This window comes from Andrographis paniculata, unplaced genomic scaffold (genome assembly GCF_009805555.1).
Source record: "Andrographis paniculata isolate CXL003 unplaced genomic scaffold, ASM980555v1 Contig80END, whole genome shotgun sequence".
In the NCBI taxonomy this organism is placed as follows: Eukaryota; Viridiplantae; Streptophyta; class Magnoliopsida; order Lamiales; family Acanthaceae; genus Andrographis; species Andrographis paniculata.
Genome location: NW_026137618.1, coordinates 4,717,196 through 4,744,278, shown reverse-complemented (window position 1 = coordinate 4,744,278; position 27,083 = coordinate 4,717,196). Strand labels below are relative to the sequence as shown.

At 33.1% G+C, this 27,083-nt stretch overlaps 3 protein-coding genes across 3 annotated transcripts; all 3 read right to left on the bottom strand.

Annotated features, from left to right (window-relative positions):
* Positions 1 to 525: 525 nt before the first annotated feature.
* LOC127241000 (SNF2 domain-containing protein CLASSY 3-like) lies at positions 526 to 4,588 on the bottom strand. Its single transcript, XM_051259875.1, has 7 exons — positions 4,486 to 4,588; positions 4,285 to 4,385; positions 4,053 to 4,166; positions 3,917 to 3,965; positions 2,872 to 3,845; positions 2,558 to 2,698; positions 526 to 2,406 (listed from the first exon to the last, which is right to left on the bottom strand). Exons 1-7 carry the CDS (start codon positions 4,586 to 4,588, stop codon positions 526 to 528), a joined length of 3,363 nt encoding a protein of 1,120 aa, XP_051115832.1.
* An 8,418-nt stretch (positions 4,589 to 13,006) lies between these two features.
* On the bottom strand, positions 13,007 to 15,919 carry LOC127241029 (putative late blight resistance protein homolog R1B-16). The gene has a single exon (XM_051259909.1). The coding sequence runs from the start codon at positions 15,818 to 15,820 to the stop codon at positions 13,151 to 13,153; it is 2,670 nt and encodes an 889-aa protein (XP_051115866.1). The 5' UTR covers positions 15,821 to 15,919; the 3' UTR covers positions 13,007 to 13,150.
* Positions 15,920 to 21,010: 5,091 nt separating this feature from the next.
* Positions 21,011 to 27,083, bottom strand: LOC127241022 (syntaxin-132). The gene is made up of 13 exons (XM_051259901.1): positions 26,834 to 27,083; positions 25,334 to 25,450; positions 25,174 to 25,230; positions 24,480 to 24,528; positions 24,102 to 24,190; positions 23,945 to 24,018; positions 22,766 to 22,808; positions 22,636 to 22,696; positions 22,523 to 22,548; positions 22,362 to 22,439; positions 22,089 to 22,169; positions 21,721 to 21,786; positions 21,011 to 21,455 (listed from the first exon to the last, which is right to left on the bottom strand). Exons 1-13 carry the CDS (start codon positions 26,849 to 26,851, stop codon positions 21,282 to 21,284), a joined length of 933 nt encoding a protein of 310 aa, XP_051115858.1. The 5' UTR covers positions 26,852 to 27,083; the 3' UTR covers positions 21,011 to 21,281.

Below are 27,083 nucleotides of genomic sequence, written 5' to 3'. Positions count from 1 at the left end.
CTCCTCATCAGCTCGATTGCCCGCCATTGAATACAAAACAAGGAATATGTCAAATCATTAAGACCAAAAGTGCAGGTTCTCAATGCAGCATTTTTGAAATATAATGTTAATACCTGTGAATACACGCCTCTCGACAACCTCACGATACTCTTGCTGTATATTCTCTCTTAAGGTCTGGTCTAAAAATGAAAAGGGAATTGAGAAATGTAGCCATTGTAGCAAAGCAAACAGCTAATATACCTGGAAATGATCAGACATGCATCCTGTCTTTGAACTTCTTCTTTAAAGCCCTGCATTCAGATACTTCAATTATTTTATCAGATATATATGGAGAACAAAATGGGTACCAATGGTGCACAGATTGGATCATTTAATAATATGAATCAAGTTGCTATGACAAAAAAAATAAATAAATAAAATAAAAATTCACAAACAAAAATGATCAATCAATTCATCAATCAATCTGTTTCCTTAAAAATAAAAAATAAAAAAATAGAAACTTTAACTCAATAAGTACCTTTATACTCAACCTCTACCACGCAAGGACTGGCTCAAGTCGGCATTCTTGGGCTGGTGGATGATCTTCTCAAATATATCTTTCGTCTTCGCGTGCTGGACCATCTCTTGAAGAATCTTGTCCTTGATCTCTGGCATCGGCTGCTTTGATATATCCTTCTCATTCGAAGAAGAGCAGAAGACTAATTCTGATAGCCGCTCTTTCTCAGCTTGCCGGCAATATTTGTCCGCCTCAAGCGTTCCAACAGTCATTAGATGGTAGGAATGGACAACCTTCTTTTGCCCAATCCTATAAGCCCGAGAAATTGCCTGCTGTTCGACTGAAGGATTCCAGACAACGTCCAGCAGAATGACCCTGGAAGCCCCAACCAGACTAATGCCCTCAGAGCAGCACCTTGTTGACGCAAGCAAGATCTTCGAATCATTTTCTGGATCGTTGAATGCGTCAATCACTCTCTGGCGTTGCTTCTTCGGTAGCTTTCCTTCCAGCCTCAGAATTTCCTTACTGGCGTTCCACTGGAAGGTCGCAGCCAGATGGTCTTTGATCAGCTCCAAGGGCGGAAGGTTCTGGCAGAAGATGAGTACTTTTTCTTTCAGCGTCATACAGAGGCGGACAAACTCGAGGATGAATTTTGTTTTCACTCCTTCAAAAGGATTGAGCTTCGATGCCTCGACTGCTTTCATATCAATTCCATCGGTGGGCACTTGCGACTTGCATTTTTGGATGAGGTAAGGATGAATAGATGCCAAAGAAAATCCATGTTCGTTCGTAATTATTCTCTTTAACCGTTCCCCTTCCAATATGTCGATCAGCTTCTTCTGCAGTCCGGTCGGTTTAAGGAGGATGACAGAGTCTCTTAATCTGGGGAGATTCTTTTGCAGGATAGTTCCCTTGTGCACGTGCACAAACGGCGACATGGAGACTTTAAGCCTCTCCACTGCACGATTAACTGCTTCAGGAAGCAAAGCAGACCGAGGGCTATGGGTTTTCTTATCTGAATGCAGAATCTCAGCAAATGTCCGATCCTGCATAATCTCTTCTGTCGCTGTCGGCCTTACGATCATGACGGTGTTGAACAGCTCTGTGAAGTTGTTTTGGAACAGCGTCCCTGACAATATGATACGCTTATCTGTCTTGACCTGAACCAGTGAAGCCCAAATCTTAGTCCTTTCGTTACGAGGGGTATGGCCTTCATCAAGAATCACTAGTCCAGGCATCTCAAGAAGTGTCGACCTCAGAAATCCCACCTCCCCTGCATTTGCTTCCTTGCCCTTCTGTGCCGTTAGCTTCTCAAACAGATTGTAGCTAATCCCCGAAAGGCCTCCCCCTCTCTTCCACGAATATATTTTTACCATTCGGATTGCCTCTGTATCCCGACATCTAATCTTTGCCCCTTGAAAGAGATGGTCAGCAGCCGCCCTCTCGTCGCCGGTGAATGCCGGATTATTCAGGTTGTGGAAATGAAACCCCGCATTCCACCTTCTGAACTCGGTTTCCCAGGTACCAAGTATTGTGGCTGGGACGATGATCATCGGCAGGCAGTTTGGAAACATCTTTAGATATGTCTCGAGGAACACAAGAGTCAGACGTGTCTTTCCGGTCCCTGGTGCATGAGAAATGATGCATCCGCCCACTCCAGGTAGATTTGAGCTCTTTGAGTCGGCAATATCAGTACTGCCTGCCAAGTTCCTCAAGAGGAACTCAAATCCTTCTCGTTGGTGCTCGTACAAAGTTTCTTGTACACCAGCTTTGATACCCCAAACCGAGCCTCTAGTCCGGCAGCTTACTTCAGCTGCATCTGCTACTGGGAGAGTCATGGCGCCGAGATTCAGGCGCTCCCCTTTCTCCTGCTTCTTCTTCTTTCTCGGTGCACGATGTGTTTTGATTGCCTGCAGGAGGAAGAAAAAGAAGCTGTATAAACAGGGGTAGCTGCACAAATTTTAAATCAACCTGAAAATACACTGAACTACTTTCAGATAACAGATTAGTGCAGAATTAGGGAGAATAGACAACTTAAGAAAGAAATCGATATATACGTACCCATGGAGGAATTACATCCCTCGGATGAATTGCTACATGTTGACAATAGATACAATAAAGTCCTTGATCATCTGCTGATGTCAATTCATGAAGCCCTCTGAGCACATCTGCGCTCTTGGGTGTCTTCCTCCTCGTCATCCACTGGAACCACCTGCAAGTCATGAACAGATTGTTAGTTATTATATCGCTTTCTGAATATTAATAATAAAAATAGTGGCGAATTAGTTCTCAATCTGTGTCGAATCTGTTCTTGTCTATTGTTTGAATATATATAGAGATTAATGGACACAAGTTATTAAAACTGATTGACTTACCTCATGGCTGGTAGTTGTTCCCATCTCCTCCACAGCCAAGTCAAAGTTCATGTCATCGAACAAGTCCTCCATTTCCTTGGCTACCTGAGCTTCTCGCTGTTCCTCTTCAGTCAGGGGCACGGCATCCTCTTCAAACCTGAACTTCTTCGGAAGAGCAGGGTAGTCTTCACCTTCACCGGTATGCATTGTCCCAGACTGTGGTCGGAAAATGGATTCTTCTAGAAACTTGGAGATGTCGAATCGTTTAGGATTCATCTTCTTTGCTTTGGCCCCCGTCATGAACTTCGTCATCTCCTCGAGCCAATAGGGCATGTCATCTCCATTACGGCTGTTCTTGCTAGTCCGTGGAGCTTTGCCACGCTGTGCTTTTGACACTGAGACTGCACCCCCCAGCTCCAATCTGTGTTCTTCGACCTCACAGATTTCTGACAGCCTCCTCTGCTTCGTTTTCCTCTGAGGAGAGTTCACTGCAGCCTTCCGTTTTGGAGTTCCCATTCTGCGCTGCACAGGCACGCTGTCCTCTGGAGTGTCGACTCTTTTACCATTGTTCACTTTTTGCCTCTTCCTCAGAGTGAAGTCTTCATCGGAAGACAGTTCACACAGCTCACCCACAACATAAATTGACGACAGGTGTGTATTGATTCTCCTTGTTGATCTAACCTGACGTCCAATGCCATCATCAGCAATGCCTACTTCTTCAGTGGAATCCATCGAATTGGAGGGCCTATCGGCACTGCTGCTGCTGATAGTATCCCCTGAATCACCCTCCAAATTGTCTATTTCATGGCGTTCTTCAAGGGGAACTATCGTATTGGAGAGGCTGTCGGCATTGTCCTCGTTGGAGAGGCAGTCTAGTTCAGAGACTGTACACTCCTCGCCAAAAATTCGAGTGTAAGTTTGAGCTCGACTCCTCAAATGCTCCAAAATTTCTTCCAACTCTTCTTTAGAAGGCTGCATTTTGCACTTTTCCGTCCCTGAAAAACGAAATGCAAATATTAGACTGCCTTATTTTCAAATGTTAGAATTTTCGTAAGTCACCCATTACCTTCTAGATCATCCATCTCTTCAAAGCTATCGGAACAAGCTTTGTGCACCTACAAAAGCAAAAGGCAATTTTTGGTAAGACGACGATTGTAGTTCTTGAAATTGAAGAAGTACAGCTTCAAGATCGATATACTTACCCACGATCTCAAAACCTGGCATGCATCAAGCTCCACGTGATCACAGGACGTACAAATCAATCCTTGGCAACCCCTATAGGACAGGTTATGGTTCCCATCGGTGCATCCATGAACCTGCAAACAATAGAAATTCAATTTGAGTATAGAAGAAAAGATTACAAGTGCATATTTAGTGCAGATATTGTTCACGGGAGGCGTTCAATAATGAATGGGAAAATAGAATTATTGGCACCTTATAGTCAAATCCGGTTGTATTGGGAAGATCATCGCCCATTTCAGGTTGGTCATCACTTCCAGTCGTGTCAAGAACATGACCCCTCTCCATTTCAGAATCTACAACAATGTTGGAGAAATCATAACGTTATATTTTTTTGTTCCCATGAAGTTTTTACCGATAAAAAGGAAAGAAAAAGGGCAAATATTAAAACATCACCACTTCCAAATAGATGCTCGATCGTTGCAGATATCTTATTTCGTAATTCATCAGTGATCACAATAGCTCCATCGTTCATTCTCATTGTTGATTCGGAGCTCATTATGTCATCTGAGTGATGGTTGCATGAATATACTTAGTATAATAATGATGTAATGAAACTTAAGCTAACACTTCGAAAAAAAAAAAGAAAAGGAGGGGGGGGGGGGGAAGGTGGGGAGCAAATATTAAAACATCACCACGTCCAAATAGATGCTCGATCGTTGCACATATCTTATTTTGTAATTCTTCAGTGATCACAATAGCTCCATCGTGCATTCTCATTGTTGATTCGGAGCTCATAATTTCATCGGAGTGATGATTGCATGAATATACTTAGTAATAATGATGTAATGAAACTTACGCTAACACTTTAAAAAGAAAAGAAAAGCGGGAGGGGGGGCAAATATTAAAACATCACCATGTCCAAATAGATGCTCGATCGTTGCAGATATCTTATTTCTAAATCTTCAGTGATCACAGTATCTCCATCGGCCATTCTCATTGTTGATTCGGAGCTGATTATGTCATCTGAGTGATGGTTGCATGAATATACTTAATAATAATGATATAATGAAACTTAAGCTAACATTTTTAAAATGTTGCCACCTACCTCTACTCAAGGAGTGTGATTGAGATCTTCTCCTTCTCTGTTGTTTATCCGTACCATTATAAGATGATTCGCTTTGACCATCATTTACCGATGATGCTCTTCCCTCTCCATGGTAATTCACCGATTGAGCTAAAGATGGTTAAAAATAATCCAGTTCCTCAAAACAAAATACCAATAATCTTACAAAAAGTCATATATGTCACCATGATTCATGATCAATATAAGGTAACAAGGAATTCATACTCCTCGAGGAACACAAAATATTAAATAAATATCTCAATCTTTCCTTTAGACCCCATTCAAGTATTGACAGTTAAGAGAAATGTTTTTTCTTTTTTACCATATGAACCCAATGGTAGAATACCAAAAGAACTCTAGAAATAAAAAAATCATCATTATCTTCTTTGGATTGAGTTCATACGAATTTGTTTTTAAACTTCTTTAAAAAAAAGTCTCATAATAATGGATTTATATGTAAATTTATAAGGTGTTGATGTTTTCTTCTAATTTTCAATGAGGGACTTGGATTTGTACCCAACACTTTGTAACATTATTTAAAAACTAATCAGTAACTTAATATTTTTTAATCACACCAAATAATCAACAACAAAATTCTTAAAAATACATAAAATGTTCTCTCTCTCTCTCTCTTTTTATTCTTTTCTACAACCAACACATATGTAAGAAGAATGAGGTTCTTTAGAAAAAATAATTCCCATTTGTAAAAAATATATTTAAAATGTTCAAATGTGTATCATATAGGAGAGTAGGGTTCCCCTAAAACAGAAAGAACCTAATTGTATATATATATATGATGTTATTATATGACATTTTTCAAACAAATTATAATAATAATTAGATTTTTTTTTTTTAATTTAACGATTAAGCAAAATGAATCAAAATGCAATGATACTTATTACTAAAGCCAACCTAAATTCATCAAAAGCAATACTAATTTAAGAAACTGTAAAGAAAAATAAATATTAAAAATAAAATAATAAATCTTACCATTATGTAGAAATTGAAATTTGGGCAAATGACAGGAATTTGTTATGTCTTTCTCTTGCCTTCAAACCTGCGTCAAGATCAATACTGCAAAAAATATAATATTTTTCACTAGTATCGAGTTGATAAAAACGACAATAAAAATTTATAAAATATTTTCTTTATTTTGGCGATATCATTGATTTGACTTTTTTGTTAAATCTCTAATGTACCAAAAATCAATAGCCTTATGGATATCATCAAACTAGATCTAACTGAAGCATAGCAAAAAGTAATTGAATAACAACAACAACAAAAATGTATCAATGAAAAACAAAAAATAATCTAAAAATAGCTTGTAAAAATAATCACCTTAAATTATATCATACTCTCCAAGATATACATGTAGAATTTGAAATATCATGATACGCACTCAATAATAGATTTAAGAAACATAAAAAGTCCGTTTTATAGAGAGAAAAATAAAATAGAGACTTCATGTTAAATAGAGACGGACATTTAAAAAATTATATGACCGGAAAAGAGAAAAATATACTCATTAAGTATATAAAATTTCAATACCATCATCAATATTTACTTGTGTCTTCAAATATAATTTTAAAATTATTTTACTCTCGAAACCGTAGAGATCTAAAACATGAATATAAAACCATCACAAGTAAACACACCTGAAAATTCATCTATCAAATATAAATAGTTTGCTATTTTAACAAAATTTCATAAATACATCAAAACAATATGTAATTATCGTCAAGCGTTGTCTTTCTATGTAGAAACTCCCTCATACTTACCAATGGTGACATTTTCAAAAAGATGATATGCCTCTCGAATAAAGATTAAGGTTTCCTTAAACCCTTCTTCTCGGTTCTAATTTCAGAAATTGGGACCAATTTTTCATAAGCAAAGAAATCAAACATAAGGATGATCTTTCAAGACATATCACCAGAATAAATGCAAAATAATTGTCATTGTTTTATAACCGATGAACATATGTTCTAATTCAGAAGTGATTACAAAGTCAAGAAAAAGCAAGAAAAAAAAAAAAAAAAGCAGTCTTTATTATACGAAATGATTGAAATCAAGAGAGCAATATTGTGTTTGTTTTATTTTTTGGTTACTTTTCTAGATATTAAATAAGTTTTTCCTCTAGAAAACATCATCATCGAATACTATTTTATTTTTTCTTAAATATCACATATAATACTTATTTTCAATTCAAATTTTGTTAATATTTTTAAAGTAGCAAAAAATACCTCAAAACGCAAATAAATACACCACAACTATTGATTTGATGTAATAAATTTAATGATAATTATTACATAAGTTTTTTTATTATCACCATCTGATAATTATTAGGTAAATTAGTTTTTTCAAACTTAGAAAAAAGAAAGCAATGTATGATAAATGTACCAATCATCAAAAGCAAATGCATGGTCACTATTTTAAGAAATTGCAAAGAAAAATAAATATACCAAACTAAATACTTACAGTTTTGTAAAATTTGGAATTCTTCAGGTTTCAAATTTGCTTCAAGAAAACTGTCGTACATGTAATAAATTTCACAAACGTTAGATATATATAAAATGAGAACAACAATTCATGAAATCCTTACTTTATTTTTACGATCTTGTTTCTTATAAAGGATTTTCCATCTTCACCAATTTTGTTTTAAATTTGGCAAATGATTTTGAGTTTTAGTCCAACTTGGAGTGTATTGAAATAATCTTAAATGTATATATACAAATGGAAAAACTAGATCTAATACAATAAAAGTAGATAAATAACAACATCATAAGAGAAAAGGAGAACATATATAAATATATATTAAAAATGAAACATCATCTTGAGAATGCTCCAAATAATCGATGTAAAATGAGAATCTTTGAATTATTGACTACTTATTTATCGATTTAAGAAACATGAATAAAACAATTTTTATAATTTTAAATTAAATTATGAATAACATACAACAAAATCATCTTACAGAGAACGAGAGAAATAGTTTTAGATTTTTGTTATATTTCAAGTATACCGAAATAACATAAGTATATCAAAAAACTAAATGAATAACAATTAACAATGTATCAAAAGAGAGGAAGAGACAAAATATTAAAATATATAGAGTGAAAAAGAAACATCGACTTAAATCTATATCTACTCTTTAAATAATATGTTTTTATAATATGAAAACTTTGAATTCTTGACTACTCAATTAAGATTTGAGAACCCTACACATCAATAATTAGACTACACAATTCTACAAAGAGAAAAAAAAAAAAAATACTATATAGTTTTGTCCAGCCTCGATTATATCAAAAATTTATATCAACTTGAATCGTAGTTAAAAACTGAATGATCAACAATATCAACAATGAAGCAAAGCAAGGAGAAATAAGAATGCATATAAGACTAGATCAAAAGAGAAATATAACTTGTGTTTAGATGTCACTCTACAAATAATGGATGTGAAATGCAAAATCTCAAGTATATCGAAACTTAGATCCAATTGAATCATAGCTAAAAATAAATTTATTCCAATACCAACAATATATTGAATTCTTCACTACTCAATTATTCGAAATAATTTTGAGTTTTTCTCCATCCTTGACTATATATCGAAAACTCAGATCTAGTTGAATTGTAGCTGAAAATTGAATGAATAACAATATAAACAATGTATTGAATAAAAGGATAAATAACAATGCATATAAGAATAGATCGAATAAGAAACATAACCTTGTATTTTGATGTCACTCTCCAAAGAATGGATGTAAAATGTGAAATCTCTAAATTCTCGACTACTCAATTCCCCAAAATAATTTTGAGTTTTGTCCAAAATCGAGTAAATTGAAAACATCTCAAGTATGTTGAAACTTAGATCCAATTGAATCGTAGCTATAAACTAAATTAATACCAATATCAACAATGTATTGAACTCTCGACTACTCAATTCTCCGAAAGAATTTTGAGCTTTTCTCCAACCTCAAGTATATTGAAAACTCAAGTCTCTAAATCTCTAAATTCTCGACTACTCAATTCTCCGAAATAATTTTGAGTTTGGTCCAACCTCGAGTAAATCGAAAAAATCTCAAGCATATCCAAACTTAGATCCAATTGAATCAGAGCTAAAAACTAAGTTAATACCAATATCAACAATTTATTGAATTCTCGATCACTCAATTCCTCCAAATGATTTTGAGTTTTACTCCATCCTCGAGTACATCGAAAACTCAGATCTAGTTAAATGGTAGATAAAATTTAATGAGTAACAATATCAACAATGAATTGAATTCTCGACTACTCCATTCTCCAAAATAATTTCAAGTTTTTGTCCAGCCTCGACTATATCAATAATTTACATCCATTAGAATCGTAGTTAAAAACTGAATGAATAACAATATCAACAATGAATCAAAGGAGAAATAAGAATGCATATAACAATAGATCGAAAAATAAACATAACCTTGTGTTTTAATGTCACTCTCCAAATCTTAGATGTAAAATGTTGAATCTTTGAATTCGCGACTACTCACTTCTCCGAATTAGTTTTGATTTTTGTCCAACCTCGAGTAAATTGAAAAAATCATAAGTATATTGAACCTTTAGATCCAATTGAATCGAAGCGAAAAAAATATATTAATACCAATATCAACAATGCATTGAATTCTCAACTGCGCAATTCTTCAAAATAATTTTGAGTTTTTCTCCATCCTCGAGTACATCGAAAACTCAGATCTACTTGAATTGTAGCTAAAAATTGAATGAATAACACTATCAACTACTCTATTCTTCAAAATAATTTTGAATTTTTGTCCAACCTTGAGTATATCAAAGAAACCTCGAGATCATCTAAAACTTATATCCATATTAATTGTAGCTCAAAATTGAATAAACAGCAATATCAACAATGTATCAAAGGAGAAATAAGAACACATATAAGAATAGATTGTAAAAGAAAATATAACCTTGTGTTTCGATGCCACTCTTTAAATAATGTATCTGAAATATCTTATTTCCCGATTACTCAATTCCGTAGAGAAAAGAAATATGTATGATATCACTTAGTTATGAATCATGAATGGAATTCCACAATCATATTACCAAAATGAGAAAATAATGCTGAGTTTTTACAAACCTCGAGTGTATCGAAAGAACCTAGAGTGTTTCATAAAACTAAATCCTATCTAATTGCAACTAAAGCTAAATGAGTAATAACATCAAAAATATATTAAGAGAGAAAAGAAAAAGAATATATATGAGAATAGAATAAGAAAGTAAGGTCGCCTTGAGTTCCTATTCGGCTCTCCAAATAATATATATAGAATGTGAAATCTCTTGATTCTTAACTACCTAATTCTAGATTTGAGATATGTGCATGGTTTGCTTTATATAAAGAAATAAAAAAGTATTTTATAAATTTATTATAGATTAAGACTATCATACGACTGAATTTTCTAAGGGATAATGAAAAGAGAATGAATTTTGAGATTTTTCCCAAACATAGATTTTATCATTGAACCAAACCTAAGTACATCAAAAAAAGAAAGTAGTTCACTCAAATGTAGTTAAAACCAAATCATAATAGCATCAACAATCTATCGAAAGAGAGAAGTGTGAAAATGATAGTGGATGAAAAACGAGACATCACCTTGATTTTAAATGCGATTCTCCAAATAATAGATATAGAATTCCAAGTTTTCGAACTCTCAACTACTCAATTAAAGATTTGAGAAAAATGTGCAAGTTCGCTTTCTGTAGCGGGCAAAAATAAGTATGACCACAGGCGGACTTACATAGGCATAAGGGGCCCTTGCCCCAGCCACCCCTCCCATATTCTATTGGGGTTTTTTAATTAATATTTTAAATATATATATAATATAAAAATCTTTGAAATACAAATTTCAAGTGTTGAGTTTTTTTAATAAGTAATTATATTTTTTTATTTTTAAAATTTACAAAAATAATTCCAATATATATAGTCATTAATATACTTTTAGTTTGTTCTTTTGTAATAAAATAAAAATAAATTTATTATTTTATAAATTAAAAAATATTTTATATATGAGTAACATATGACTAATTGATCAAACTAAATAATTATATAGAAATTTCATTATTATCATTTTATGTTCAAGGTCGGTATCATTTATTGAATTGATCTAGCCAAGAACATTAAACAAATCCAAAATGGCTAATTAAAATTAATGGATTAATAAGGGTTTGTTTACTTATCTTTTGAAACTTATTTTCCAACTCTTTAAGTACTCTTATTAAAAAGAATATATATATCATATTCAATCTATATTTTTCATTCAAAATATTACATAAATTAACTATTTTCATCTCAAAATATGAAATTTAAAACATCACAACACAATTCAAAACACACATTAAAATAGTCCATTTTATCAATAATTAATTTGTTATGTTTAAAAAATATACCCTATGAAAAATAAATTTTAAATTTGATATTACAAGAAAATAGAGATGATGAATTTGACATTTTTAACATAAAAATATGCATACTAAAAATAGCATAGCGTAAAAGTAGATACAAAAGAAAGTGCCTATTATATTTCTTGCATTCTATACTTATTTATTATTAATTTGATCTCATGATTTTTCATAGTTGTAATTTATGTAAAGTAGTAGTAATTCATAATTTTCAAGACTAAGATTATAAACCATTACGACTTATTAAATTAGAATATAAACATATAAAATTATAAAAATTATCATAAGACATAAATATATAAATATATATTTCATGGGCTTAATCGATCAATACAATATATATCATTACTACTATAATATATATTACTAGCACCTATCTAAAATTTATATATTTATGTGTGAAAAAAATTATTTATTTAAAATTTTATATCTTTTATAGGGAAAATTGCAAAAAATATTATGTATCTATATTCAATTATCACTCTTGTCTTTTAATTATATTCTAACAACATATATCATGCACGTGTCACAATTTGGTTGTTTATGTACATTGATCGCACATAAATTTCTATCACACTCCCAGATGCCACTCACTTGTACTTCATGGACCCCTAACAAAATATATTTTAGACATATCACAATTTCGGTAAAAATATCTCATACATATTTTATATTATACAATATTGTGACACGTGTCATTCAATGATAGTAGCGCATGAATTTGGCAAGTTGTGAAACTCATGCATAAGCCATAGTATTGAAATAGCGAATTGTGGCACGTCTAGGATATATTTTGCTTGGATTAAAATTGTTTACACATATATGGGATATTTTTTATAATTTTCTGTAATATTTAGCACAATTTTTTTATTATTCAATATATAAATGTTAAAAAATTCATTCAATTATTTTGTTGGTTGAAATTTAACTAATATTTATTATGATTCTAAATATATGTATATATAATTATATCTTAGTAATTTTTTTCTTAGTTCAACATATACTGTTTGTTTGGGAATTGAATTTTAAATACATTGTTCATCCTATTTTTTTTTCCAAAAATATCAAATCAAACATTTATTTTTTTTTATATTATACTAAAAATCAATTTTACATTCAAAACATCACATCAACACCTATTTTATTTTTATCACGTCATACAAATATCCAAATTCAAAATTTTTACTTTGAATGAAAAGTAATTCACTTCCCTCAATCTTGTATCTCTCTCTCTCATATATTGAATGTGATATGATGGAAAAATTATTTTCTATTTTTCATGCTTCTAACATGTTATTGCTACAATAACACATATAAAGAGGTTTCAAAAAATATTTCGAGTTAATCACTTGTCTTTTGCTGATCGAATAGAATAAAATATTGTTGTTAAAAAAATCATGAATTTCGGTTCACAGTTGCAACTTAATTCCCAGAGGCGAATGAAACATAATCGGAAAATCCGGCGTGTGATCGTGAGCATACCAAAAAGACGAAAGAGAATGATCACAAGAATTATAGATGGTTCCTTACAATAATTCCTTCATTTTCATCGTCTCATTTAGAGTCATCATCTTCTCTCAGTTGTGATACGAAATCACTGATGGAGCACCATTGGTGCTCGCTCTTGACGAGAATCTCAATGGTATCATTTTCGATGCTTTGTTGTTCCTCCCATATTTGGTATGCCGACTCCATAGCAGATCCACTGCATTCACTCAATTCAATTCTACGTAACGTTGGAATATCTCCAATGCCTAAAGGGATTTCTTCCAATGATCTTAGAAGCCAAAGCTGAAGACGTTCGAGAGTAGGGAAATGTTCCTTATCAGCTCTCCATTGCAGTAGATCTCTATCCTCAATGCTCAATTCTTTCAATCGAAGAAATTCACCCACAACTGGATTCCATTCAGTCTCTTTAGTGGCATAATACAATTCAAGTTTCTCAAGATACGGCAATGAGCCAATGATCGACATACTACTCCAAGGAATTGCGAATATGCAAACAATCAGATACAACTCCTTAAGAGAATTCGGAAATGCAATATTTTCCGGAGCCCCTGATATTTTTAGAGACTGGAGATTCTTGAGTTGGACAAGATTACAAAGAGAATACTCTGATGATCCAATACTTTCTTCAACGCCATAAGCATATCGAATTTCTAGTGTCTTTATGTCGGGAATTCTGTCCAAGACATCCTTTGTGCACTTGAAATTCCATATTTCCGAAAGGGACTGCAGCTGTTGGAGAATAATGGTTCCTTCCCCCCTAACATGAGTAGCCACCGGAGGATCCGGCAAAATAGCCCCGTCGTCATTAGTGACATTCAAATGCCTGAGCTGTGGCATTTCCCAAATTTCATCGGGGAAAACTGCCCGACATTGCAAAAATAGCTTTAGAATCTGAAGATTCCAGAGTAAGCGTAGATTTGACAATATAGGTATCAACTCTATATCAGTGTAAACAGAAAGATATCGTACTTGAGTAGGATGCAAAAAATCTAAGTGATCATTGCCTCGACTCATTATCTCGACCAACCTTCCACGTGTAACATGTGAATACATCATTTTGCAAGCACCACAAATGGTTGGAGGACTTAGGGGTGATGCCTGTGATGGGGATAAAAGAACAAATTCCGGGACATCTATTACATTTTCATAGCTAGTTGGCCGCGAACAAAGAAAACACTGTTGTTTTCCTAGCCTATAAATGTCTTGCACCCTTGGTGACCGAATGAACTGCGCCTTAGCGAATTCTCTTAGGCACAGGTCTCTTAACAGATCATGAATGCCGCAAATTTTCTTTCCATCATCAGTTCTTGATTTGTGCATAAAAACTAGATTCCTGACACTAAGATCTTCCAAGTATTCTGTAGCAGTGACCTCCAGACTTTTGCCATTCGTCGCTCTTATCAATCCATTAGCAATCCACTTCTCAATTAATTCCGCGGCATCGATCTCCCAATCTTCAGGATAATGACTCACAAAAAGGAAACACGGCTTAAGGTGGATCGGCAAATTGTTATAACTTAAGGACAATATCTTCAGGCAATATTCGCCACCTTCAAAATTAGCGTAGGAGCTAACATTGTCCGCAACAGACTTCCAATATTCTCTAGACATGTCGGACTTTGCTAGTAGGCCGCCGATTACAATAATTTCTAATGGAAGCCCTTTACAACTCTCCACAATCTTTCTTCCAAACTTTTCCAGTTCTGGGTATGGGAAATCTTCATTTGCAAAGATCGTCTGACAAAATAAATTCCAACTTTCATTCTTATCTAGAAAAGTCATCGGATAAGAGTTGTGAGAGCTCAAAGACCCAGCCACATTTGCAAGCCGAGTAGTCATCATAACCCGACTTCTATTATTGTTATCAGGAAAACACATTCGTAAATCAACCCAAGCTTGCTCACTCCACACATCATCCATAACAATCAAATACGGTCTACCAAATAATTCTTTGTACAAAGCATCCCTTAATCTACCAGAATTTCCATCATGTGTTGTAACTTTTCCATCATTTAAAAGACCCGATAAGATGTCCTCAACAGTATACCCTTGTGATATTGTTAGCCAAATGCGTCTATCAAAGCGATCAGCAATATGTTGGCTATCAAAAACGGCTTTAGCTAGAGTAGTCTTACCAATACCGCCCATCCCCACAATAGGGATAATTTGGAGTGTCGGCTCATCTCTAGTCAGCAAATCAACAATTGCATCGACATGACCATCAAATCCTACAATTGTATTCTTTCCACGGGATGGAGTAGTCAATGAAGCTCCCTCAACCGAAGTGCCACCAAGCTCAAAAACTTTCGGTTGTTTTCCAAATTGAAAATCCTTCGGCGCATCTTCCTCCACGAACAACTCTTTCATAATGAAGTCAAACTTTTGGATCGCTCCATCGATATCTTCATTGAAAGCTGAAAGGCCCAAATCAGCTTTTACTACCTCGGATCGGAGCTGAAGTTGATTCACTACATGAAAATCAAATACTTCTTCCGCTTCAAAGGCAACCTTAGGTATTTGCCTCCACAAGCCATCGATTCTTTCGCCTTCTTTTGCTGAGTGAACTTCAACAAATTTCAACAAAGAGTTGACACTTTCCTGTAAAGTTTCAATGTGTTCTATGTCCACGTGAAAGTGACGAAGCTGGGCTCGGTAATGAACATTGTCGAGTACATGAGTAAGAGAAACCAAAGATGCATAAGCAGCTACAGCCATATCTGAATTCTTACAAGGCTGTTGAAGAAAATAGAAATCCACAACTGCTATGGAAATATATTTGCACTAAAATTGAAAAAACTTTTCTATAGATGAACAGATTAGATCTGACAAGTTATTGTTCACCAAGTTGTTGGCTCAATTTATTAAAGCTTCTCTCATTCCTATTAAGATTAATATTTTATTTGTGGCATCACTTTGAGGATTAAAGTACATAAAGTCCCGACATCAAAGTTGAAACCTTGAAGTGATAAGCTATTTTAATTGCAAGTGGTTTGGAACTCTTCTCCATGCCAAAATTAATTGGGTAAACATTTTTTTTATCCTCTACATAACTCCTTTATCACTTTAGAACTATAAATAACTTGTCCATGGTTAGTCCAACAACTTCAAAAGTGTAGCAGAATCAGGCTTCGTTTACATAACCAACTTTTACTCATTTGAACACTATTTATTTTTAAACAAACATCACATCAAATACAATTTTTTCTCTCACAAAACATCAAATTAAATATTAAATATTTACTTTTTTCCAAACTTTCAAATTTTCAAGAGTCTCCAAAAATTTATATATGTCTACACAGATATTTGCACGCATGGCAAGGACGTTTAACGCTGAAACTTACATGTGTCGACACATAAGCAGGTGCCATTAATTTTTATTCTTTGTCTTTAAAATAAATAAACTTTAAAATATGAAACAAAAATATTAGTTTCATCGAAAACCCACGTGAAAGCTTCTAAATATTCTTTTTCTTCAAATTTTAGATCTTATTTATTTAATGTTGAGTATAGTTTAAAGACAACAAACAATGGATAAAATGTAGTGCATTTGTTTATACTATATTGTGTAACTCAGACAAGTTGTTTAAAATTTTAGTGGTATCAATTTTAATTTGCTTTTGTAGCTTAAAACTATTTAAATTTGAGGTTCAACATTATATCATATACGGGTTAGGTATGGCAAAATTTGAGATTTAATTTAAATAAGAGTTTTGATTTTATTTTGGGATTAGATTGGGTCGAAGTGACATATCCGAAAACTGGAATACTTAACATGTTTAGTGCTAAATTGGAGTATTATTTTAGAATAAAATTATGTCATATATTATAAACTTCATTTTAATAGTAAATCAAAATTTTATTCTATGATGTATTTATTGTAAAGCCAAGTTGAAGTGAGAAATGTACATCCAACTTCTCAAGTTTTCCGTATAATTTATTGGGCTGCGTGCTAGAATTTTGATCTATTTTTTATGTTTTTTGTATATTATCTTTGTTACACGCATGAAAATACTAGTGAAGATACGTAATTTAGCCGCCTTCGACATAGATCATTTTGACCGAGTTCACCAAATCTTAACATTCTTGTTTACTTTCTTGATTGTTCGTGATTTCCTAAATTCCGCAAGACTTTATTATCAGTACTCTACTACTATTAGGGATGGAGAAATTTACAAATACCGATTTATCGTACCGTACTGCATCGAAAATACCGAAAATTCCGGTCGTACCGAAGTTTTCGGTACGGTATCGGTATGAATTTTCGGAGAGTTCGGTATTTCAGTATGATACCGTACCGATATTATTTTTGTTAAATTATTTAATTATTTAAAAAATAATACTAATTATTAATTTTTTTAAAAATCATAACAAAAAATATGTAAACTATTGAAATTTTATTGATTTTTTCATAATATTTTTGTGGCGGAGAAGGGTGATATTTATTAATTTTTTTAATTATTTTGAAATTTACAATTATATTTTCAGTATAATCGATATATACCAGTATCTACCTAAATCAAAATTTTCGGTATAAGAGGTATATACCGGTATCGTACCGAAATTAAAATTTTCGTTATAAACGGTATATACCGGTACCATACCGAAAATTTCAATATACCGAATTTTCGGTACGGTACCAGTATGTATTTTCGTCATACCGAAAAGTTTGGTACAGTATCTCGGTATTTTCAGTACGGTACGGTATGCCATCTCTAACTACTATTAATTGCAATGAAAGCTTAGTGTGCCTACAGAAGAAAACTTCGATAAACATGTTTTGTTTTGCAGAATTGCTCGCAAGGTAACGTTACTTTCAATCTTGTTAGCACCCTCTCTTTGACTGCATTTCAAATAATCTCTATGGTCATATTAAAATTTAATTTTTTTCTATTTTCACAGTGTTGACTGTGATAATGAATTGTGTTTTAGAGTTTTTTTTAAGTTTATATACAATCGTAAAATAATTATGAAACAATTTTATATTTTATTAAAAATTTTAATTTGCATAAATAGAAGAACAATATTTCGAAAAAAAAAAAATCGCAAATTTTTTAATTCAATTGTACAAAAAATGCACTTATGTTTCACCAATTCATTCAAAAGACACACTTGTGCACTTATGTTTCACCAATTTAGTCAAAAGACACACTTATCACTACAAGAAAATATCATTTTTGTAACAAAATTTTTTTGTCCATAAATTCAATTTTTTTGTTACTAATGACATTAGAGACGGAATTAGGGATAAAATTACCTTAGCTACGTGAACTTTAGGGACAAAATTCCGTTACAAATATACTATTTTTTTGTAGTGTATGTTTTACTTGCCTTTGTATCTATTCCCTTTTAAAACTACTAACATTTGTGCATTTTTTTTTACTTATTAGGACTACAATTAGTTTTAAATATGTGTTCGAATATATAGTTATTTGAATACATGCTCGATGTTGAAAAATTATTTATTTCACTTTCATAATCTTTTGCGGACCGACAATGTACAACTCCATGGGCGGACTCCTTTTGAATTTCGAGAATCAAAATGCAACACAATCTTCAATGCCTAGACCATCAAAACGAAAAAAATAGTGAAAAAGGAGCGAGTCATCGGTCCAAAATCAATAGCGCCATTTCCCAATGCAACTAACAACACGACACCGATAGCATGCCAAAATGGCTTTCAAAGCTTATGATAAAGGCATTTTTATAATTTCCTATATGTGCAATACATCAACATTATACCAATCAATTAAAACGATATTGCATAGAATGTTATGCCTTGGCTCGCCGTATTGCATTGGATCGGGTTTTCACTCGGGACATGATGTCCTCCCAATTCGCAAGCATCTCCGTAACATTGTCATCCTTCGAGTGGATGAAGCGAGACACATTTATTGTTCGAAAATTAAGGTACATAATAGTACTTCATGTTAATGTCATGTTTACTTTACAAATGTGTGTTTAGTTATGTCATAACAATGTTTAGTGCCAAAATTTACATAATTTCATAATTAAATTAATTAATATATTCTAAACTCCATTTTTAAAAAATTACAATTTCATTCTTAGTTATCAATACTCACCTACTATTAACCGTAGGTTTATAAGTGTAATAAAAGCTTAGCGTTATTATTAAATCCCCTTCCACACGCCAAATCCGATGCATTTGTTGAAGAAAACAATATTTGTATACAATATCGGAGTAAACTCACAAAAAGCGACGAAGATATTTGGTATGTTGAAGCATTCAAAGTAATTTCTATCATCATATCAAATTTATTCTCTTTTATATAATGTTGGTTGCGATAATGAATAGTGTTTTAGGGATTTAAAAATTCAAAACACGACCACATAAAAAAAAAAAAAAACTATGAAACATTTTTGCAAATAATTGCAAAATTTAATTGGTTGTAGATAGAACAATTGTTTGAAAAAAAAAAAATAATCACAAACTTGTTATTTCAATTGTACATAAAATCCACGTAGGTTTCACCAAAACATGCACAATACACACTTGATCATATTTGCCTTTGTATCTACTCCATTGTATATATATATGGTGACTAACATTGTGCTTCACTTTTACTTAATTATTTCGACTACATTAAATTTTAAAGTAAATGTTTGATTGATTATTGAATCCATGCTCAATTGCTAATGTTTTTAAAATTTTAATTTTTCAGTTTAGGAACAATGTACAACTGCTTGTGTGGGCACATGGAATTCAGGAATCAAGTTCGGAGCAATCTTCAATGTCTAGAACATCTAAATGAATACGTAGGCGAAAAAGGAGTGCCTCACCGCTCCCCAAGTTAATATTTCCGATAGTTACCTTTGAATTCCCATTAATGGACATTAGTTTTTAGTTGATCGAATGTTGAGTTTACATTGAAGTTACATTATTCTCGTAGTAATAATTATAAGAGATTATACCCAATTTTCAATAGAATATAATATTTCTGTTGGAACTTATTATGAATTAAACTCTAAACTGTGTTAAATTGTTGGGATGGAAAAATAAAGCAAATAAATTTAGGGTGTGTTTGTTTGAAGGATTTTGGAGGATTTCCACTATTCATCCAATTTTTTCCCCCCAAAAACATCAAATCAAACACCTATTTTTTATTTTTTATATTATACTAAAAATCAATTTTACATTCAAAACATCACATCAAACCCTATTTATATCACATCATACAACTATTCAAATTCAAAATTTTTACTATTCAAATCCCAATCCAAAATCCAAACCCCCAAACAAACACACCCTAAGTTGATTCCAACCTCATTGTGTTCTTCAAGTCTATCATTCAAGCTTATTCATCAATTTTTGTCATTACTTCCACGATGAGATATGAAAAATAATGAATGTTACGATAGACCTGAGATCACAATCCTAATATCTCAAATTACTTAATAGGTTTAATCTGACAAATAACCAAATAATTATATTTACTCTACAATTGAATTTTTTAATTCAACAATTTATTTCCATAAAACATTGCATCGAAACAACTATTACACAAAATCAAATCACTCAATCCACTATTACTCAAAACTCATATGCAATTTGCTGAACTATTATCAAATAAAATAAAATAAGAAAGCTGATTGGTTGTTCAAAAAGTTCAAGTACTAGGGTATGTTTGGAAATTTTCTTAAACTCTTGCAGCAACAATACCAATAAAAAGGCAATTTTCATAATTTGAATCACCTTTTTGGCTAAAATACATACAAAATATATTGAATATATACAAAATATGTATATTTTCTATCTGGACGGAGAGAGTATATAGCAAAGAGCAATCCATGAATAGCAAGAAGTCTAGCAAAGGCACACATTCAGGTTATGAAAGCATCGAATACAAATTTGAATTTAAAACCGAGTCGTAGGCAAAGAGTCCTCAAGAAAGAGTAATATAGTATATTTATACATATACGGTAAAGCCTCGAATGAGTGTAGTTTGTACACCATATAAATCACACAATATGCTCGGAAAAAAAAAAAAAAAGGCTCACATACCAATCAACAAAAGTGGGAGCGAAAACATCGCCCCAAAGTCTCCAAAGCACACAGAGTAGGAAAGAATAATAGTTTGAAGAATAGCCGGCAGGGAAGAAACTAGTTCCGATTGACAAACCTTAGTTTTGTATTTTATACATTGAGGGTGGTAATTACTTAAGCGCCGTTCTTGTTCTGCCATGGCTTGAGTACGCCCACGACAATGATTGCCACAATGATGAGAAGGATGATGATGGCTATGCACATCCATTTCCGGGAGTTCCTTTGCAAGCTTTTGGCCTTCTGCAGAGCCGTGTTACCAGTTTGTACGTGGTCCACAGCAGACGAAACCTGGGAAAATATTTCGAAAAAACACTCATGAGGTAACAGATAATAGGGAAATTTTTTCTTATTAATATTAATAAAATATACAATGATTTAATCTAAAAATACCAAAATATCCTCTCGTTTTTCTTATTTTATTACAAATTATGTGGGAACCTTACAACCTGAGGGCATTTAAATCTTTGCTCACACACTATCATACATAAATTACTATTATTTCTCAATCAACATACAGATATTTATTGTTAGCAGGAGGGGAGTATAATTTTACCTGCGACTCTATGTTGTCGAGCATATCGCCTTGAGCATCCACCAGCACAGCCATGTCCATGAAGATCTGTGTTCAACAATGAAATGGGGAAAGAATGAGAGTCGAGATTATTCCTGGCTGTACATGAATCTTTGCATGAGTAATGGGCTTTTTAAATGATTTAATAAAGTTGTTGCTAATGTCATAAAAATTGAACTTCTTACAGAGAAACTAACCAAATGAAATAAACATATTCTAATCAATCAATTGCCAAACCTCTTATTAAATTTCAAATTTTAATTTAATCGATATCATGTATGACTTACTTTATACGTCCTACTACGCTGCAATTTATTCCGAAGCCATCAGCAAGAATATAATTAACACACCTGTTGCAATTCTAGAAGCTTCTTTTCCAAATCTTTAACGGCATCATGCCGCTCTTGAATTTCTGCCAAAGTGTCCATTACCTGTAAACAAAAATTATATAAAATGAAAGACCATTACACATCAATATAAGATGGCACAAATCTAGCATAGTCGAATGTCCAGACTCCAGACTACTATTACCTTTACATTAGTAAACCCACAGATCATAGAGAATAAAATGTAGAATAAAGAAGTAAAAGAAATATAGAAAAGATTAGGACATGTGGCTACACCTGCCCTCGGCCTTGCTCTCGGATAGCATTCTGGAAAATCTGCTCACTATCGCCTGTCTCGATTAATTTATCAATTGTCTGTGGACATATAGATAAGAATTTAAATAATGCATATATATAAATAATTATTAACTAAAACTTAAAAAGGAGATTGGATTCACCTCCTCATCAGCTCGATTGCCCGTCACTGAAAACAAAACAAGGAATATGTCAAATCATTAAAAGCAAAGCTGCAGGTGCGCAATGCAGCATTTTCGAAATATAATGTTAATACCTGTGAATACACGCCTCTCGACAACCTCACGATACTCTTGATGTATATTCTCTCTTAAAGTCTACAAATGAGAAGGGAATTGAGAAATGTACGAGAAAATTTACACACTCGTAGCAAGCAGCTGATCTACCTGAAAATCAGACATCCTGTCTTTGAACTTCTTCTTCAAATTCCTGCATTCAAACACAAATTATTTTATCAAGGTTGTTTTGTTCACCACATCGAGCTGTTACTAGATATGGAGAATGGGCAATTTTAGATCGGTATTCAATACGTAAAAATGACATGATTGTGTATCAATGGTGCACAGACAGGCATAACCTAATAATACCCACCACTAACACATCAAAAAAATTTTCAAATAAAGACTCCAGCATTATATATTGCAAGTGAGACTCTCAACAATGGTTTCTACAATGGAAATAAGAAAGTGAAGCTAACATTACATTGTTATCAAAACAGCCGGAAAACGTTGGGTTGTAGGTTATCAGCACTAAGCCCATTAGGACTAAGGCTGATTAAAAATATGAATCAAGTTGGGACAAAAAATATCTATGATTAATACTATTCTCCTTAAGAGTTCGGTAGAGTTCCTTTTAAATAGCAGTCAGCAGGATTTAATATGGATCATCAGAAGCAGTTCTTCACCTCGGCCTTCGGCTTGAGATGGGGAGAATATCCCTATAGTACATAAAGAAATTCTTGTCTTTCTTGTGTTCAAGTCCTTTCAAATAAGATTTCTCTTCTTCAGAGTTATGTCGTCGTCAAAATAACAACCGACATGATATTATCACATAATTGGTTCATCCTCAATATTATATCATTTTCAGACATCCTAAACAATGGCAGGAAGGGCAAGTGATGTTGGCTAATAAATTAAGATAAAGATCTGCAAACCAATTAAGAATTTAATCTAACACCACAGAACTAAAGAGTAAGTGTGTATTTGATGAAGTGTTTATTTTGTTAATAGTGTACAACATAGCTAAAATAGTTTTCAAACAAAAGGATTGACGAGGAACGTATAACAACAAATCGTGAATGAAAAAAAGCTTATTGAATTTTCAACTCTATCAATCTTTTTCATGGTTCCTCTCCTTCATCTATGTCTAACTAGACTAATGACCTACTAATGGTGTACGCACTCAATCAAGCATATGATAGAAGTGATGTCAAGGGATCATATTCTTGAGAGAGAGAAAACTATTATGATGACTCCCTAACATTACCTTCCGGTGATACAAAACACAAGAATAAATCAAAGGTGTAAGAGAAACAAATAGTAAAGCTATAAAGTCAAGTAACTTACACTGTCGTTGCTGTTCTAGATCGATCTACACCTGATCCTTTTCCACATCCAGGCTTCTGTCTATTGGCTAAATTCTAGAGCAGTAAAGGTATAGATCAATACCACACGATATCTGAATACACAAATGTTAACAATGACATGCAACATATTTCCATACCTCTTTATCAAGTTCCTCAATCTTTGATTTAATGGAACGGGCAATTTTTCCAACTTCATCAACATCCTTCTCCATTCGCTTCTTGATTGCTGTTGTGTTGAAATTTTTATTTCAAGTAAGACTGAATTCAAAAGTATGAAAGTCTATGGCACTGTAACAATGAATAAGACCCACAGAAAGACATTTGAAAAATGAAAAAGGAAAATTAAAGAAGGGAGTTAATTTATAAGCACTAATCTAGGATTCAACTTCTTTTTCAATAGTAATAAGTTCCTTAGCTATTATGTATATGTTACCAAGTTAGACTTCAAAAATAATGAAAATCAGACATCTCCATAAACAGGCCATGGCAGTTTTAGTTAAACAGAAATAGGCTACCTTTCATAGCAGCAGCCTTGGTAACAGACTTTGACTCCTCATGAGCATCCTGCATAAAGAATGGTACACACAATTGCATTAGAGAAATTTTCCAAGCTTCAATATTTAAGTGGAGACTTCACACCAAACGAGGAAACAACATTATTTGACTGACCACATTTAGCCAATAACTCAGCAGTTGCCTCGTGCATTACAAGAAAATTAGTATGAAGTTAAAATAAATAAAAATAAAAAAACTTGAGTGCAAATAGCCAAATAGACGCAAGCTCTTCCAATTCCAGAGTTCTTTTAGAATGGAAAAGGTAGTTATGATATTGCGAAGATTAAGCGTTGATGCTACTATAAAATTCTTGAAGGTTGTTTTGGAGTCAGAATCCTATCATTAAATGCATTATTTGGAGACAAGAGAATATTTTTGGATGAAAATATGATCAAAATTTTGAAGCAGAAAAACACATCTGACTCCTTGGACCAAACAGCCAAGAAAAGCATGTCTAAGTCCTGTAGAAAGCACAAGCTACAGAAAGTTTTCAATACTGAAATGAATTAATGATTAATAACTCTTGCTATTATTTGGCATTGTGTTTTCTGACACTAAACAAAAAAAAAAAAAGAAAGAAAGAGAAGTAAAAAAAAAGTTCATCCCCATCCAAGCCAAACGACTTCACTATAAAAAATACAAGTAAACATGAACCTGAAGCTTTCGCAGCAGAGTATTGAGTTTTTCATATTGTTTCTCAATCTCCTGGACCTGGCAATAAGAATAAGAATTAAGTCAATTAAAAATTAAAAGCTGATGTAACAAATCCTCTTCACAAACATAACAGAATCATTATGTATCAAGTTGGAGCTACCTGCTTAAAGAAATCTTCCAAACCAGTTTCTGCTGAAGGCGTTTGTCTCTCCATTCCTGTTCCCATTTCAATATCACCATTTCTACCACCTTGATCCCGCCCGGACACAAAGGAATCCTGAAAAAGGGGCGCATAAATTTAATAAAATGGGATAAAATCGTACTTCTTAGTATTACAAAAGATAAAAATAAAAAGGTTAAATCACAACATAAGCAGTCCCAAAAGGCAGGTTCACGTCATTTCTGGATTCTGTTATTCCTCCAGTTTGTCCATATATGACCCAAGCAGAAAACAATCAGAATAAGCTAACGGCATGCACAACAAGTTTCAAGGCAAAGTAGGAATAAAATATTTAATTTGAGTTTGAGCTTTTTATTTGAGTTTTGATTGTGAGGGAGAAATATTGTAAGTTTATTGGAACCGTACAGGTTGAATAGTAAAAAAAAATTGGTTCGAAATGCAAACCAAACAAACCCATTGTTTTCTAATATAAATTTACACTATTCTCTTAACAAACAGTATTTTCCATTCTTCTACACTGAGTATCATTAACTCATACCAATAGATCCCCAAATAAGACCATTGGCATGTAACTGCTTTTCTTTAACCCGTGAAATTGTTGGAAACAAAATCTACAGTAAATTAAAATATAAAATGGACATGTGTGCTGTATGGTAGACCTTTGCATAATATAAAATCCTAGTTCCACAGCCGGAACATTCACCCTAAGTTTAAAAAATGAAATAGAACCATGTCAACACATAACTCGAATTATCCTTTCTGCAAACAAAGAGTTATACGTTCCTCGCTATGCGTTTGCAAGAAAAATCCTGCCTCATCAATTCAAGTCAGCTACCTTTGAATTCATCTTTTTAGCTTGCCAGAATTGTCGATTATTGAAAAGATAGATGATCACAACATCCCTTTATTAATCTCTAGTTAAACGAAAACGCGGTCAACAAATGTACTGAATCATTTGCATTAGATAGACAAATCCAGAATGGCTCTAATAAATCAGATATTCCTTATATCAATGGAAGGCATCCAACGTATTCGATTGAAATTAGTGATTCAAAACAAATTCATCCCACCTTCAAGCCTTACGAAAACCAATCTACAAATCTGTGATATTTCATCAAGTTTCCAACTATGATCAAGGACTTTAACTCGTAGACGCTTAGCATTCATACAGTTCACAAATAGGTAATGTAAATGATCTACTGACTGACACTGTTTACAAAATCGAAATTCAAAACAGCAGATCATGGAGATATTCTCACATAAATCGAAACAACAAATTCATTCAAAACCCCAGCTCACACTAAGAAGCAATCTCAACAGTGAAAAGCAACTACAATCGCAGCACAAAGGGTAAGAATCCAGCTGCAGCATTCACAGTCAATACACGGAAAATAAACGATTGCTAAATCTAATTCGGAACTCTTCTAAGCAGATCAACATAATTAAACATCTATAAGATAAGACAACAGCAGCACTCACCGTCAAAAGGTCGTTCATTTTTGGGGGTAATTGAAATCTGGTGGATTTCGAGAAACGAGAGAACCAGTAATTCAGCCAAAGATCTCCTCCCCTCTCGCTTCCTCCACGTTCCCTTCTTCTTCTCCCTTCCTTCCTTCCTGAGTAGGAAATCTTCGGCACGCGGATTCAATTTTTAGAGAGAGAGAGAATATACAGCGAGGAGGAGAGAGAGGGCCGCCATTGGATGAGTTGTACCCACTTCTGTAGAGAT

Coding starts and splice junctions, on each gene's coding strand:
- LOC127241000 (XM_051259875.1), bottom strand. CDS start 4,588: ATGAGCTCCGAATCAACAATGAGAATGAACGATGGAGCTATTGTGATC. Junction 3,966..4,052: donor GCCAGGTTTTGAGATCGTGG/GTAAGTATATCG, acceptor TTGCTTTTGTAG/GTGCACAAAGCTTGTTCCGA. Junction 2,407..2,557: donor GGGATGTAATTCCTCCATGG/GTACGTATATAT, acceptor TTCCTCCTGCAG/GCAATCAAAACACATCGTGC.
- LOC127241029 (XM_051259909.1), bottom strand. CDS start 15,820: ATGGCTGTAGCTGCTTATGCATCTTTGGTTTCTCTTACTCATGTACTC.
- LOC127241022 (XM_051259901.1), bottom strand. Junction 22,809..23,944: donor TCTAGAACAGCAACGACAGT/GTAAGTTACTTG, acceptor GTTTGAATGCAG/GAATTTGAAGAAGAAGTTCA. Junction 21,456..21,720: donor TCGACAACATAGAGTCGCAG/GTAAAATTATAC, acceptor ATATTTTCCCAG/GTTTCGTCTGCTGTGGACCA.